Source organism: Globicephala melas, chromosome 4, assembly GCF_963455315.2.
Source record: "Globicephala melas chromosome 4, mGloMel1.2, whole genome shotgun sequence".
NCBI classification, from domain to species: Eukaryota; Metazoa; Chordata; class Mammalia; order Artiodactyla; family Delphinidae; genus Globicephala; species Globicephala melas.
The window spans coordinates 15,588,532-15,604,148 of record NC_083317.1 but is presented as its reverse complement, the minus strand read 5'-3'; the positions used below and the strand labels follow the sequence as shown (position 1 = coordinate 15,604,148).

General features: G+C 40.3%; 1 protein-coding gene across 1 annotated transcript in view; it reads left to right on the top strand.

The window, feature by feature from the left end:
* Positions 1–838: 838 nt before the first annotated feature.
* Positions 839–15,617, top strand: part of MAP3K7CL (MAP3K7 C-terminal like) — a 36,417-nt gene continuing 21,638 nt past the window's right edge. The window contains exons 1-2 of the mRNA XM_030880985.3: positions 839–927; positions 14,258–14,319. Coding sequence (XP_030736845.3) covers positions 858–927; positions 14,258–14,319 — 132 coding nt within the window. The 5' untranslated portion in view covers positions 839–857. The remainder of the gene's footprint in view (positions 928–14,257; positions 14,320–15,617) is intronic.

The window sequence follows — 15,617 nt, the reverse complement described above, 5'->3', positions numbered from 1 at the left end:
TAGAAAAGTTAAATATATGGATTTAAATGACAAAGATATCTTGTGTTTATAATTATATCTTTTCCCAGACCCATTGAACAAAAATTATCAAATATCTTGGTTAAATTATTATACAAAGAAATTTTCATGTATTTTCACCCACCCCAACCCATATTATCTGTAGCATGCTTTTCCATTCATTCTATCTTAGTTTATTAAATGATAAATTAGTAGGTGATGTAGATCATGAATAGGATGTTTTTAGGATGTGTCTTTTGCTCATATCACACAACCTTAGAAATGTTTGGTAGATTAATCGGTAGCTTAATCAGATATTTAAAGCGCATACTATTCATAATATAACTGGGGGATATTTTAAAATAGTCTTTGGTATTCTTGAAATAATTCCATGATAGGTATTTGTTACCACTCCCAGATCAATAATTCAGATCCAATTTAGGCTTTTGAGTGTGAAAAGATGTCTGTTGCCTTATTAAGACTTCTTTATCCCCCTCAATTAAAAATAAAATACTATATAAGACCTCAAAGGGCCAGGGTTGGACTGGTCAGTGTAAGGGATACTAAAAAAGTGAGGTGGGTGGAGATTTTGCCCCATCTTTTATATTTTGTTCTAGATGTATTTCCAAAGCAAATGTTTTTATAAGCCAGAAAAAGAATTATAAATGGGACAGGTGTAGGGAAAGCAAGCTAGGAGCTAGGAATATCTTTAAAATAAGAAAGCAGTGCTTACTAACTTTCCCCTCTAAGTTCCAAAGGCCTCTGAGTATTCGAGGGGTAATGTTGGGTAAAGTGACAATGGCTCTTTCTTGTCATTACAGCTGGAAGACCAGGAGGAAGGCCAAGGCTCAGGTGCCCACATGATCAGCACAGCCAGGGTACCTGCAGATAAGCCAGTACGCATTGCCTTCAGCCTCGATAATGCCTCAGGTATGCTCTGCTTTGAGGGAAAGTGTTGCCTCCTCAGCCTGCCGCCTTCTTACCATCATTTTTTCTAGTTCCACAAAGGGCATTTAAAAATGCATGCCTGGGGACTTGCCTGGTGGTCCAGTGGTTAGGAGTCCGAGCTTCCACTGCAGGGGGCACGGGTTCGATCCCTGGTCGGGGAACTAAGATCCTGCAGGCTGTGTGGTCAAAAAAATAAAAATGCATGCCTGGCATGAGCCAATGATGGGGAGAGTGATTCTTCATCATGCATCGTTGGAGAGTGGCTTCCAGAAATGCCTCTGGTGACGCTTCCATCTCCAAACCTTTGGTCGTTTGAGCACATTTCTTCTTCTTCTTTTTTAAAAAAGTATTTATTTATATTCATTTAGGCTGTGCTGGGTCTTAGTTGCAGCACTCGGGACCTTCCTTGTGGCATGAGGATTTTTAGTTGCAGCATGTGGACTTCTTAGTTGCAGCATGCATGCGGGATCTAGGTCCCCCACCAGGGATCAAACCTGGGGCCCCTGCGTTGGGAGCACGGAGTCTTACCCACTGGACCACCAGGGAAGTCCCTCTTCTTATTTTTTTACTTTTTCCATTTTAGTTTTCTTTTATTATAAAATTCATGGAGCTATAACAATTTCTAATGAGAACAAATTATGTCATTGTTAAAACTGCACGAGGAAATGTTTATTAAGAGCTGGCAGTTGGCTAGGTAATATAAAAATATCACTGTCCCGGTTCCAGCAGCATTTCCTGAAGCCTAAGTTCCAAATGCTGGTTTCTCACTGGTGCTCCCACACTTCCGGCTAATAAACAGACTTCAGCGGGAGTGATGAATGAGACAGGTGAGGCAGACCTTCTTGAAATAGTATGGTCTGAGGTGAGGCTGCCATACATAGAGCCCTTTGTCATGGCTTCCTTCAATGACCTCTTAACACACATACTCAGTTCCACCGTCTTTGACAGGGGACCTCAGGTGGTGTGAGGTCACAGCAGTGAGGAAGGGAAGGCTTGGATCTCTTCCACTGGTGTCATCTTTTGCTTTCAGTCTAATGTCATCTGTTAAAATCACATAGTCATACGCTTAAACAACATTATCATTTAAACCTTGCATCTTCTGAGCATTGATTCCCTCCTTCCTTCCTTCCCTCCTTCCCTCTCTCCCTCCCTCCCTCCCTTGCTTCCTTCCTTCCCTCCTACAATGCTCCTGTAGGAAGGAATGCTTTAAAAAGTAATGATTGAAAAGGGACAGGTTCCTCCCCAAAATAATGCAAAGTAAGGATCTGGGCTTTGTGAAGTCTGACACTACACAACCTATTTAGACTTTATTATACCAAGTGATTATGGTGGTGACACCTCTGCCCTGGGGTTCCTGGACTATGCAGCCCCCAGTGGAGAATTCGTTCTAGAGTAGGAAGAGGTGAAGCCTTGACTCTTCATCATCTGTTCTTCTAACAGTCTTCCCATGGCCGCTGTTATACTATATTCCCAATCAAGGTTGCCTTGCAAGACAATGATGAAGGGGAAACCTCCCAAAAGGCAAACCAATCCGTCTCAACTAAGAAATGACAACTACCACTAATTGCATTTGTCTTTGCATTAGATCTTCACTTATATTATTTCTGATCTTTAAAATAACCATGCAATGTAGGCATTACTATTTCCAATTTGCAGAGACAGAGATCAAGGTCCAGAGACCCCACTGTTAGTGAGTAACTGAGTTATGATTTAAACTCAGGTCCCTAGACTGGACTGTCTGAACTCTTCATTATCCCATCATGCATCTCTAGGAAGAAAAGGAAGCTATGTTTGTAGGGAAAGAGAGTATGTAAGAACTCTCTGTATTTTCTGCTCAATTTATCTGTAAACCTAAAACTGCACTAAAAAATAAAGTCAATAATTAAAAACAAAACAAAAAAGAAAAGCTCCTTCTTTTTTTTTTTTTTGCGGTACGTGGGCCTCTCACTGCTGTGGCCTCTCCCGTTGCGGAGCACAGGCTCTAGATGCGCAGGCTCAGCGGCCATGGCCCACGGGCCCAGCCACTCCGCGGCATGTGGGATCTTCCCGAACCGGAGCACAAACCCGTGCTCCCTGCATTGGCAGGCGGTCTCCCAACCACTGTGCCACCAGGGAAGCCCGCTCCTTCTGTTTTTACGCATTTCATAAATACAAGATTTTGAGGAATAATCAGTGCTTGAGTGGCTAGCTCTCAAGACAGACACATGTAAACACAAAATCCCAAGGGAGAAAGAAGATGTACAATTTTCTTCCCTGTGCTTGTGTCCCACATGAGCAGGACAAGTCCTGTCGCAATCAACAGTGTTACAGAAAAAATCTAGTATATAAAGCTTGTTTATTTCAAACAATATTATTATATCATAATTTTGGGCAACACAAATAAACACATTGGTCCCTCATATTCATTTTAACAAAATTTAATTTATGTACAGAAAAGAACCATGGAGAGGTGGATCTTCTCTTTGGGCTACATGAAAGACTCTTCCTTGAAGTACAAGATGTACAACTTGTAATTAATTTGCCACCATCCTTGGAACCCTCTTGGCCCCTGACTGGGAATTCCTACATGTTTTTCATCAGTCATTTTCGATTGGTTTGTTCCAGTCTCTTTCAAATGTCCCAAGAATGCCCACTTCTGAAATTCACAGTTTTTGATACAGTAGCTTCAAATAAGGGTTGTCATTTATTTCAAGTTAATTCCTGACTTCCAGTTCTACAGAAAGATGCTCATGAAGCCTTATGAAGAACCTTCTAAAACTAAATTTTGTAAAATGATCAGTGTGTCCCCATATCTCTCGAAAGGGCCCCTACTAGAGAATCCAAGACAGGAGCTGGGGTTCTGTGTTTCTCCATCTTTCTTAAAATAATCACCAGAGAGCACTTATCAAAAACATATGTTCCATGGCCCCACTCCTCCTGCAGTAGGCTCGGACTGAAGCCCAGCAATCTGTATTTTCCCATGCACCTGAGCTTACAAGTGCACAGAAAGATGCCTTGCAGATATCTGGGGACACTCCCTCTGAATTCTCGAATAAGGAGTGTGTGGAGTGTCACACCAAGCAACACTTGCCATCATACACACTATGCATGCCTTTTGAATTCCAGTGCATGTGGTCCATAGACCACACACTTAGGGGGAAAAGAAAGGAAAAATCCTAGACTTTTACAATAAATGGGAAAACTAAGGTAAACTTTTAGGGAGTAATTCCTTATTATTGAATTTATTCTTGAGGAGTAAGCAGAGTCCATGATAAAAGGAGATGTCTTTGCCTGTGAACGTTGACTTGTTCATTTCTTATGAGCCTAATACAGTGCTTATTCCTCTGGTCATGTTAGGACTGTTTCTTTTCTTTTTTTTTTTTTTCTTTTTTTGCATATTTATCTGAGACAATTTAGTGTAGAGGTTAAGGGAATACGGCTTTGAAATCAGTGAGCTGTGGTTTCTAGATCCATTTCCATCACTGTTTGTATGATCTTGGGTAAGTCACTCAACTTTGCTGAACTTCAGTTTCTCATAAGATGTGTATAGTAATAACTCACAGAGTTCTTGTGAGAATTAAATGACACTATATAGATAAAACATGTAGCATAGCACTTGACATAAATTAAGGACTCAGTTAGGCCCTGTGTTTATGATGACTGATTCTGGAAAATAAAGGAAAGTATAAAGCATGAAGCAGCTTTGTGTTTCATCTCACACTTCTACTTCTTGTCAAGGTAGGGTTTATAGTATAACTGAGCTGTAATTATTTAGGGAGTAATTATCCAGTTGCTGGATTGTGGGTACCTCTCCTTCTGCTCTTAGCAGTTAGCTGAGCTTTACTTAGTTTCTATATTTCTAGCATTCTGCCAAAGGCTGGTGATATGTGCAAAGAGAAGTACAATATGATCTCTCCTGTGGGGAAAAATCTGTCCCCCAGAGCAGATGGGAACAGCTTCTTGGAAGATGTAATAGTCATCCTGGGCTTGAAGGCGGGTAGTGTAGGAAAGGTGCCATTTCTGGATACCACATATAAGAAAAGGAAGCTACACATCTTCTAACAATTCTTCTTCCTTTTCCCTTCAAACAGAAAGTGTGAGCAAATCCTAAGTCAGGAAGAGCACGATTTGTTCAGGAAATACTAAAACTCTCTTCAGCTGGAACAGAGGTCTGAACTGTGGAAGAGTTCCTGCCATTTACTTGGCCCCTCTCTGAGCTGGGCATTGTGCTGGAGTCTTAGGTAGAATGTGTATTTTAGATAGCAGTAGACTAGAGTTACCAAGTCAATCTTAAAAGTTCAGTGAAAGAGTTTGGATTTGATCAGAAGCAATAGAGTTTCAAGAGTCCTTGAGCAAGGGAGTAATATGATGAAAATGATGAGTGTTCAATTGAGATAGTCTAGAATGTGGGGAGATGAGAGAATGCAAGGGGCTTTTTATCATGGTACACAGACAAAGTGATGAAAGCCTGGATTAGAGAATGGAATGGGATGATTGAATTCAGAGTACATTTGGAAGGAAGGGTTGAAAGGACTTGGTGACAGACTGACCTGGGAGATGGGGAATTGATCATTGATCATTGATAGCAGAATGAGCCACAAGTTTTCAGAAAGACTAGGGACCTCTAGGGGCTTAAATAAAGGAAGCAAGTTGTTAGAGGGAAAAAAAGCCTTCTAAAATACAATCACCATTTCTAGCCTACCATTAGAACCCATCCTTAAGTAACACTTAGCTAGCCATACCTCCCAGAGGCAGCAACGCCTGTCTTTCTTTTTTTTAAGAATATATTTTATTTAATTAATTAATTTTTTTGGCTGCACCGAGAGGCTTGCGATATCTTGGGATCTTAGTTCCCCAACGAGGGATCAAACCCGGGTTCTCGGCAGTGAAAGCATGGAGTCCCTAACCACTGGACCGCCAGGAAATTCCCAGCAATGCTTGTCTTTAATAAACTATGATATGACTGGTATTACCTCCAAACTGGGAATTCCAAAGAGTTGACTTTCTAAATTGGGACCTTCATGAAGTTACTTTTCTCAATAGAAAATGTGCAGAAGAGAAATAGGAATCCCACTTCTTGGGTTATTAGAGACTCACTGGCCCTTCTCCAATTAGAGAGAATTTAGAGTTAGACAGACGTGAGGATTTGATGTTAATTACTTGAGAATTTTCTTTATCTTCAGCAGAGCCAAAATCTGGCACATTCTTGTGTAAATCTAGACCTTGGATTTTTTTAAAAAAAATTTTGGTTGTTATTTAGAATCAAAGATAGTGGTATCAGCCTTAGCTGGTAGCTTTAAACAATTTGTTAAAAAATTTTTTTTTCAAGCTATTAGAATTTTTCATATCTGGGCATGAATTAATCATAAGACCTTTAGTTTAAAAAAACTAAAGACCCACTCTGCTTAAGTAATACTATTTTGTCCTCACACATCTGGTGTTTTGTGTGGCAGTGGGAACTATGTGGAATAGCTGAAATAGCTATCCTTGAATCTAGTTTAACTGGGTATCGTGTGAATGTCTTTTTGCATACATGTGCAAAACTGGCTCTCAGCAAAATTGTGATGCAGGTGAAATGTCTCTTGTCATTGTCCCCTTCCTTCAACTTTTTCCTCCCTGTGGTACCTTTTGGTGTTATTTCTCTCTCCCTCTTCAGGGCCCAAAAGTTTCTGTACTCTCTTCTCTTCGCAGTCTCAATCCTTGCTTTTGGGAAAGACTCTGGAAAACCTCATTCACGCTAAGCAATAAGTGTCGAGGTTTACCTTTTTATCTCTCTCAGGGTGTATTTTTGTGTATCAGTAGGAGGTCTAGGGATAAAGTTCCCACTGGAATTCTACCAGCCAACTTGGTAAGGATGGCATTTGGGGACATGGGCTGGGTGAGCCTCTTTGAACTCTCCCAGGTGGCATTCTGTCCCAACTCTGACCCTACCTTGAGGGCTGCCTCAGCATGTACTGATAACAATAAGTTGAAAACCACTCAAGAGTGGGGTGGGAGTGGGGGGGGTCTTCTATAGTTACATCCTTTACAGAGTTGAGAACCACAGTAGAACTTAATTATCAAATACTATAAAATCAATAATACAGTATCTATAACCCCTTTGAGTTTGTTATTCTGATATCGGGTGAAGATTCTTTGAGATACAACTGGATTTATTGGTTGGAATCGTTTGCTTAAGGCTGTAAAGAAAGGTCAAAAAGGAAATGAATGCTTATGGAGTCCCTAGGTGCTTTTACTTGTACTATCTCATCAATTTAGTATAGGTGATAACTCTGCAGGAAGATGTTATTATACCCATTTTACAGATGTGGAAACATTGGCTAAGGGAGGTTAAATAACTTGCCTCTAATCAAGCAGTTAATAAATAATGGGAAGGGATTCAAAGCCAGGCTCTTGGGGCTGTTTTTACTTTATTGCCCATTTGGAGGCAGGATCCAAGTAATAAGAGAAAAGAATGATTGTTCCTGTCAGCAAATAGCTTCCCCAATCATCCTGGGAAATGATGGAGGAAAGTTAGTTCTGATATGTTTTCATAGAGTAGGAAAGAAGAAAGGGAGAGGTAAATTTTATTTAGTGGTGTCTGACAAATAAATATACTTCCAACGAGTTCATCTTGAAGCAGATGTTTCTGGGTGAGGGAGTATGTTTTTAAGCTGAATAAGTCAAAATATTCTTACAAAAGGATAAATCAATAAGATTCACCAAATTATAGCTACAATAATAGTGACTAGATGAGTGTTTCAAAGAAACAAAAAATCTGTCTTTAAACTGAATCAGGTCTCTCCATGCAGAGAAATATCATTCAGTCTATTTGATGTATGATCTTGTTTGCCTGATCGTTTTAGGTACTGGTTAAGGTAACATGGTGATTTTTATTAATTATAAACAATTGACAATCTGCTAGGTATCATACGAAAGCTCTCCCTTTATCCATATCCATATCTATAGTTTTAAGTTTATGGGCCCTGAAAATTCAATGTGTATTAGCTTCGCATCTCTAATGTTTAACAAGCAGAAAGCAAAGGTTAAAAAAGCTTTTGATGTGTTTCAAAATGATATGATGCTCTAACAAGAACCAAGGTATCCAGAAAGTTTAAAATAGTTTTTTTGATGTATTGGTAATGTGATTTGCAAACTTATGTCACTTATTTTATTTCTAAAAATAAAATGTGAATCTTGATTTAGATTTAAAGGAAAAGTACTCAAAGACCTTTCATGTGTAAGTTAAAAAAATTTTTTTTACAATATTTTATATAGAAAGTGCTTTGATAAGGAAGTAAAAGAGAAACACTTTTAAAATTCAGACTTAAATGAAGAGAGCTGAGGTTATGGCCACACCAGGGAAATCTCCCTTAACTTGGCCTGGGGAAAACTCAGTAATTAGAGTCAGTGATCTTGACCCTAGCTGTTCTCTTTGGATTATTCGGATGAGGAAGATACCCTTAACCCCCATCATTAAACACATACATATGCGCATGCGGACACACACACACACACACACACACACACACGTCTTGCCTCCCCATTACCACTTGATTGAGTTTATGGTGAAAAGGAATTTAAACTCGATTATATTAAGCATTCATTGTTACTACTGATTATTTCCCAGGTGCCAGGCTTTAGGCGAAATGGTTGACATATGCATTCCTTTACTAATAAGTTTCTGAGACAGAGAATGTCACGTCCATTTTGCAGAGGAGAAAACTGAGTCTCAAAGAGATTATGTTGATTGTCCACATTCACCAATTAAAAAGTGGTCAACCCAGGACTTCCCTGGTGGCGCAGTGGTTGAGAGTCTGCCTGCCGATGCAGGGGACACGGGTTCGTGCCCCGGTCCGGGAGGATCCCACATGCCGCGGAGCGGCTGTGCCCATGAGCCATGGCCGCTGAGCCTGCGCGTCCGGAGCCTGTGCTCTACAACGGGAGGGACCACAACAGTGAGAGGCCCGCGTACCGCAAAAAGAAAAAAAAAAAAAATAGTGGTCAACCCAGAGATTCAAAGGCAGGTTTATCCATCCTACCAAATGGCACCAACCTGCTGTGTCCTTAGTGGTTAGGAGCCTTCACAGGCAAACAGTTACCAGGAAAGGTTTTTCATGAGTCTCTGCAGTGTAGCCACTGCCCAACTCACTTGCCTCTTAAGTGTCAGTTTGCCCCTGGTGCCCTGGACAGTCTCCAGGAGACCAGCACTCAGGGGTTGTCCTGGAGGCAGGACCATAATGTGTAGAGGCACAGTGCAAACATTCTGAGGCTCTTCAAAAATTATTAAAAATTTCAAGACAATGTACCCGGATCATTAAACCAAGCGCGGACCCGCCTGCGAAGAGCTCCTGCGACTGCGCAGGTGCATTCCCACGAAGCCGGCTTTGACTGCCGGAAGCGTAGACGGGTTGAACGGATTCTGGGCCAGCTGCCTCTCGAAGTTCCTGGTTGGGGAGTGGAGTGAGGTTTGGGGATGTTCTCTGAGCGTGACTTCTCCCTCTCCCGAGGTCTTCTTCTCTGTGTGGAAACCGACACTCATTCTATCAAGGATTTAGAGTTTCCCAGCACAGACCCAGTTGTACAATATTTAGGATGGAGGGCACAGTGGGATGGGGAGAGAGTTGACTCCAAAGTCCAGTCAAGATGTTGTCTAGGGCAGTTGTTCTCAAATACTGGTTCACAGACCTGGTCTGGTTCTGATGAAGTTTTCCTCTCTGATGTAAAACAAAAGAAATAAGGACAGCACCGTGAGGTTGTGTGTGTGTGTTTGTCTATAAAGCTAAATTTATCCATTATGATGGATACACTTGCATTCTCAGATTATATTTGTCTTATAATTTTGGTGTTAAAATGTTCTCTGTCATAAAGAGATGTTAGAGATACGTGGTCGTTGTTTTGGAATCTTCACTAGCTGAATAAAAATTTGGACAGTCTAAGGGCATGATTCCCAAAGTTTTGGGGAAAATTTTACTGGCTCATGAAATACAAGTGCACGGGAACCCATGAAGCAGAAGGTGAAGAAGCACAGGGCAGCATGAGAAGAGCCCTGGGCGGGGAGACACCCCTTAGTCTTACGAGACTCTTCCTTTCGTGGGGCCCTTGTCCTCAGCTCTGCTCTGAGAGACTGGGACCAGATGACCAGCAGTTCCTTCCAGCTGTAGCATTATCTGAGAGCTCTGGCTGCATAATTACTAAATAACAGTGAGGATTTGGATTACAGACCCAATGGGCCTCCCTTATCTGATTCATGGAGAAGCACAAAGCAGACAATTTAAGGAAACCTGAAGCAGGATAACCACCAAAGCAACCCAACAGCTGCTAAATAGACACTGAGACAAGCCCATCATAAAATGTACTATGGTATGTCATAATGGTTGGGATACCAATCAGAAAGTTCTATATTAAGTACCATTGACTTAGTCACATTGTGTTTGCAAAACAAGCAGTGAACATCTGCTTATTAAAAAAAAAAAATTCCTCTTTCATTCTTTCCTTTATCTTTCGTCCTTTAACAAATTCCTGAGGATACATTTTTCTTGGTCCATCAAGCCCACAGTGTCATTTTGGAAAGGAAGCCTATGAATTATTTTCTTAATGCATTAAAAAGTGTGGTAAAGTGATTTGCCGGTTTGGCATAGAACCTCAGTCCCTGCCTTGAATGTAATAGGCATTTAATAAATATTTGATTGATAAATAAATTTTAACAAAAAAGTACTTGCATTCTGATTTTTTATCACATTATAAACATATCTAGCAACTACTCTCCTTTTTTTAAAAAAGCTAAATTTTCCAAGGGGGTGTCTTGCATAGCTACTGTACAATTTACTTTGTGCTTCTGGAATTGTCAAAACAAACTTAACTGCTCTTAGGAACTCCGATCTGATATCACTGTCAAAATGTTTTACAACGATTTGGCCAAATGTTTGTGGAACAGCTGTGCTACTAGTCTGCCTAAGTCATTTTCCTTCTTTCTTTTTGGCCCAATCCTGTGATTCATCATTCTGCTTTTAGAATATTTGCCTATTTTTAAAACCAGTCAAAGAAGGCAGCCACTGTTTAAAAGTAAACACACCACACATCAACTTGGAGCAGCTTTGTAAGCAGCTTTGCAAGCCCTGAAATTTCTGGCTGGCAGGGATGCCAGCTAAACCAGATGGCATCAAGCAGTGAAATACCGGACTGGCTTTCAAACTCAGTCATCTCCTTACATCTGTCTTTGGTTTTCTTGTTTCCAATGCCATTTCCTGCTTGGATTAAATCAACTTTAACAAAACTCTTGCTTTTATTTTGCCTTTCTAAAATATTTATTCTATGTTTATTTCTATGTCAATCAATTAGACTTTTATTTTTTCCAACTCGAGGAATCTAATCTTAAGCCTTTACTTATCTGCAAAATTATCAGCTTGGTCCCATATATATGCCTTTACATGGTGTGACTATCAATAATGACAGATTTTTATAATGGGTTTTATTAATTCTGGGTCATACCAGATATTTGCTATTGACTATAGTAATGCAAATGAATAACTCTTTTCCTTTTTATTTTAAATTTTTTATAATTAAGCAGGAAGGAGCGTGACTTCATGGGGAACAAGGTGGATTAAGTCCCAGGAAGACTTGAGTTCCATTCCTGGCTGTCCTTTAGAATTCTAGAATGTACTATCTGCTCTGTACTTTGTAGAAGTGGTTTCTCCTTCTAAAAAGTGGCTGCTCATCTGTGACTATTAAGGTTGGGGTGCCAAAGTATAATATGTTCCCATTTACCCATACCAAGTTGTTCCAGCCTTGAACTCAATGAGTGGAAATAATCATGATGTTTGGGTTGTTGATATTTTGTTCAAGTAAATTGAAATGCACCTTAGACCAAAGTCCATTTTATATACAAACTATAGGTTTTATAATAAAGGCTATCTCCAAAGGGTCAGTAGAAACAAATGGTTATTTCTGTCTTTTTAAAAAAAATTTTCTGTTTTTTTGGTGCAATTCTTTGCAAATGATGGGGTAGATTGAAAAAGCCACAGTATTTGGCAGAAGTTGTCACCTCCGAGTAGAAGAAAGCATTCCAAGGGCCAAGGGATTGACTCTCCTTGTTTCCTTGTGAGATGGCACTTCAACCTGCAGCGAGAGTCTTGGGAAGATTTCCCTGTTGCTACTTGCTCTCTGCAGCTACATAACGTCGGTGAACCTGGGGGCATCCATTGTCTGGCAGGTACAGGAACAAATGGATTCACAGTTGGTGCCCCATTGCCATTGTCTGAAGCCACTCAAGTGGGAGTATTATTACACTACTCTTGACTAAATTATAGCAGAGGCCCTTAAGGTGTTTGGAAGAGGTGAATACTGTCCTTGTTTGAATGATATTTCTGGTGATTATCTTGGGTGCCTTTGAAGAAACGTAGTCTCTTAGAAGCCAGGAGCTCCTCGTGTGCTGTGTTTTATTGTGGATAGTACTGTCAGTGAGTAGGGAGAGGATGCTTGCTTCTGCGTTGTGCATGACCCGTATTACTTCTCGTTCAAAGAGGACTTCAACAGTTTTTATAAATAAATTTGTTTATGGTAGTGAGAACATAAAAAGCATGATCTTTCTTTCTTATAATTTAAAATAGATTTGGTATTGAAATTATTCATGTAGCCTGTATTTCATCATAGTCTCATAGTCATACCTGTGGTACCTGTGGTTGTCAACAAGGAGAGGATTGGAAATCTATGGCCAGTGGACCCACAGAGCCAGATAGAGAGGTTCTGCTGACAAGAGGGCTGTCCTCTAGTACCAGAGCTAGGTCAGCAGTATGTTCTTTTTTTTTTTTAAATTTCCAAGGACAGTCTTTATTAGTGCTAAAATTACTTAGTTAAACTCCAACCTGAACTGCTACACTTCTATCTTTATCCGTAGAAAATAATGGAATAAACACCAATAGCTACTCACTGCTCTAGATCCCATAACTCTTTAAACTTCCTAGTGAGGGTCAAAATGCTCTACTTCAAGATCATATTATTCTTGAGAAGCACTTTATTCTGACTGTATGCACAGCTTTTCTTCCTTTTCTTTTTTTTTCATTATTTATTATTACAAAAAATTGGAACTCAATATTCACCAATAGGAAAATGGACAAATACATTCAAATAATAAATGAATGAGTGAATACTGTATATCAGTTAAATGAACAAACTAAAACTAAGTTTATTTAGTTCAATCTCAAACACATAATGTTAATCAAAAAAAAGAACAAATTTTAGAAGAATATCTACAATGTGATTCAATTTATAGTTTAAAATCATCCATGCATAGTAATACTATATTACCTATATAGTTTGTGGGTGTATACATACATAATAAAAATATAAATACATACATATACATGATAACCTCTAAAATCAGGATAGTGGTTACTTCTGAATATGAAGAGGTAGAAGGGGAATAGAGTTGTCTCCACTCACCTTATTTCTTAAGTTAGGTTCTTACCTTTTCTTACCATATGAATTCAATTGGCATGAATTCCATTAGAAATTCTGCAGTAGAAAAACTCTCCTCCTTGCCAAATAATTGAATGGTACAATTCTCAACATCTTTTTAGTCTAAGGAGGTCAGCCTTATGGCTATGGCAAGGATAGCAGAAGTATGTTCTTGAAGAGATTCGGATAAACTTCTCTCAGGTTTCCTCTGATGCTTCTGTGAACCACCTCTTTTGATCCAGCAACACCTGCCTGTTGCCAGTCAGCCAGATGAAGGCAGCTGAGGACAGAGTTGCGGGCTCTCCCGCATCAGGACAGTGTATGGGCCTCGGGTTGGGATTGCTGCCTGGTGCGTTGGGAAGAAACGCCCTGATCAGGTTACTGCCTGTCACCCACTGTAACCCAGAGGAAGCTCTGGTCAACTGCCTGTCAGTGGTGGTTTGTGGTAAGAGCAGAGGGCAAACCCATCAAAGCTTGCCACCCTTGGAGTCTTTCAGAGCAGAACTAACACTTTTTTTCACTAACACGTTCTTCTGTCTCAGTGAGGTTGTTCTGGTCACCTCATTATTACCTGGTTAAATAAAGCACTTTCCTGAATATCATATTTTTTGGTTTTGGCTAACGTAGGAGTATTGAAAGATAAGCAGTACTTCTTAATTGGAGAACTACTAGACTGAACATTTGAGGATTCTGATACTTGTTTGCAAAATTTTGGTCAAACCAACTACACCTTCTGTGCTTCTGTTTGTACCAAAAAATGAGCCAAATTGCCTCTGCATTCTTTCTGTCCCTAACTGATGTATACTGATGGTGCAAGTCCAAAGATGGTAACAGCAAGAAAACTCTCCTGAGAGAAAGGGCTCTAATAGTGAAGAATCACTTTATTTTCATGTTTTAGATGATACACCTCCTGAAGACGCCATTCCTCTGGTCTTTCCAGAATTAGACCAGCAGCTACAGGTAAGGATTTTTCTGTAGTCTTTACTCTTTCCTCCTTAGTTTCACAAAATACAGTGAGTGGAAAAGTGGTCTAATTGAGAAAGATTGACCTGGAGACAGAGTGGGGGACATTTCACGTCATCAAGGCTTGCATTTCTAGGGTTTCAAGGTCATGAAGCCCTCAGGTAATGCCCCTGTCTGTTTATGTGGCTATAGCATGAGAATAGCAAGAACTTAGGGGACTTCCCTGGTGGCACAGTGGTTAAGAATCCGCCTGCCAATGCAGGGGACACGGGTTCAAGCCCTGGTCTAGGAAGATCCCACATGCTGCGGAGCAGCCAAGCCTGTGTGTCACAACTACTGAGCCTGCACTCTAGAGCCCACGAGCCACAACTACTGAGCCCATGTGCCACAACTACTGAAGCCTGCACGCCTAGAGCCCATGCTCCGCAACAAGAGAAGCCACCGCAATGAAAAGCCTGCACGCTGCAACGAAGAGTAGCCCCCGCTCACCACAACTAGAGAGAAAAGCCCTCATGCAGCAACGAAGACCCAATGCAGCCAATATTTAATTAATTAATTTTTAAAAAAAGAACTTAGGGTGTAAGCTCCTACTTTTAAGGAGTTTTGGAGCCTGGGGACAGGGCTGGTCCCTGCTTTCCTTGCTTATGGACGTTTCTGGGCTATTGTAGTTTTGGCCCATTTTGGATTAGTGATTTAGTGATAAACTAAAAGGGACACTTGTCATGTGTGGCGAGACTTCAGAATAATCTTCCTTTCTCTACTCCACGCTCACCCTCTCCCCAGTTCTCTGACAATTTGTAGTAGAATGTAATTATTTTAAGTTAAGCCTTCTGAATCCTGTCTGGTTTGACCTATGAGAAAAATATTTTGTATGTGTAGTCTATGGATGACCTATCAAAGATATCTAATTTTAATACACCAGAATTATTTGAAAGAAGATAATTTATGACCCTTTCATTTTCTTTAGGTGATATATGGTGATTCCAGAAAGATGTCTTTAGGAAGAGGCTCTGCTTAAAATACCTGGATACTGGCCTTGGGTCAAATGTTCACCTGAGTACTTCACTTTACTGTCACATTTAGTCCAGTCTAATAGGGGTTTTGAATCCTGTGCACAGATGTTTGCTTAGTCACCACTTTTTTCTCTAAATACTGATTCTGAAAGCCTTTAGGAGGGGTCTGCCACCTCCAGTTCCCAACTGATGTTTCTTCTTGTCTTACACTTGGTAGCATTTCCCATGTGTGGGTGTGCTTGGCGTCCTGAAGTCATTTGAGTTTGGGGCCCCTGGACCAGA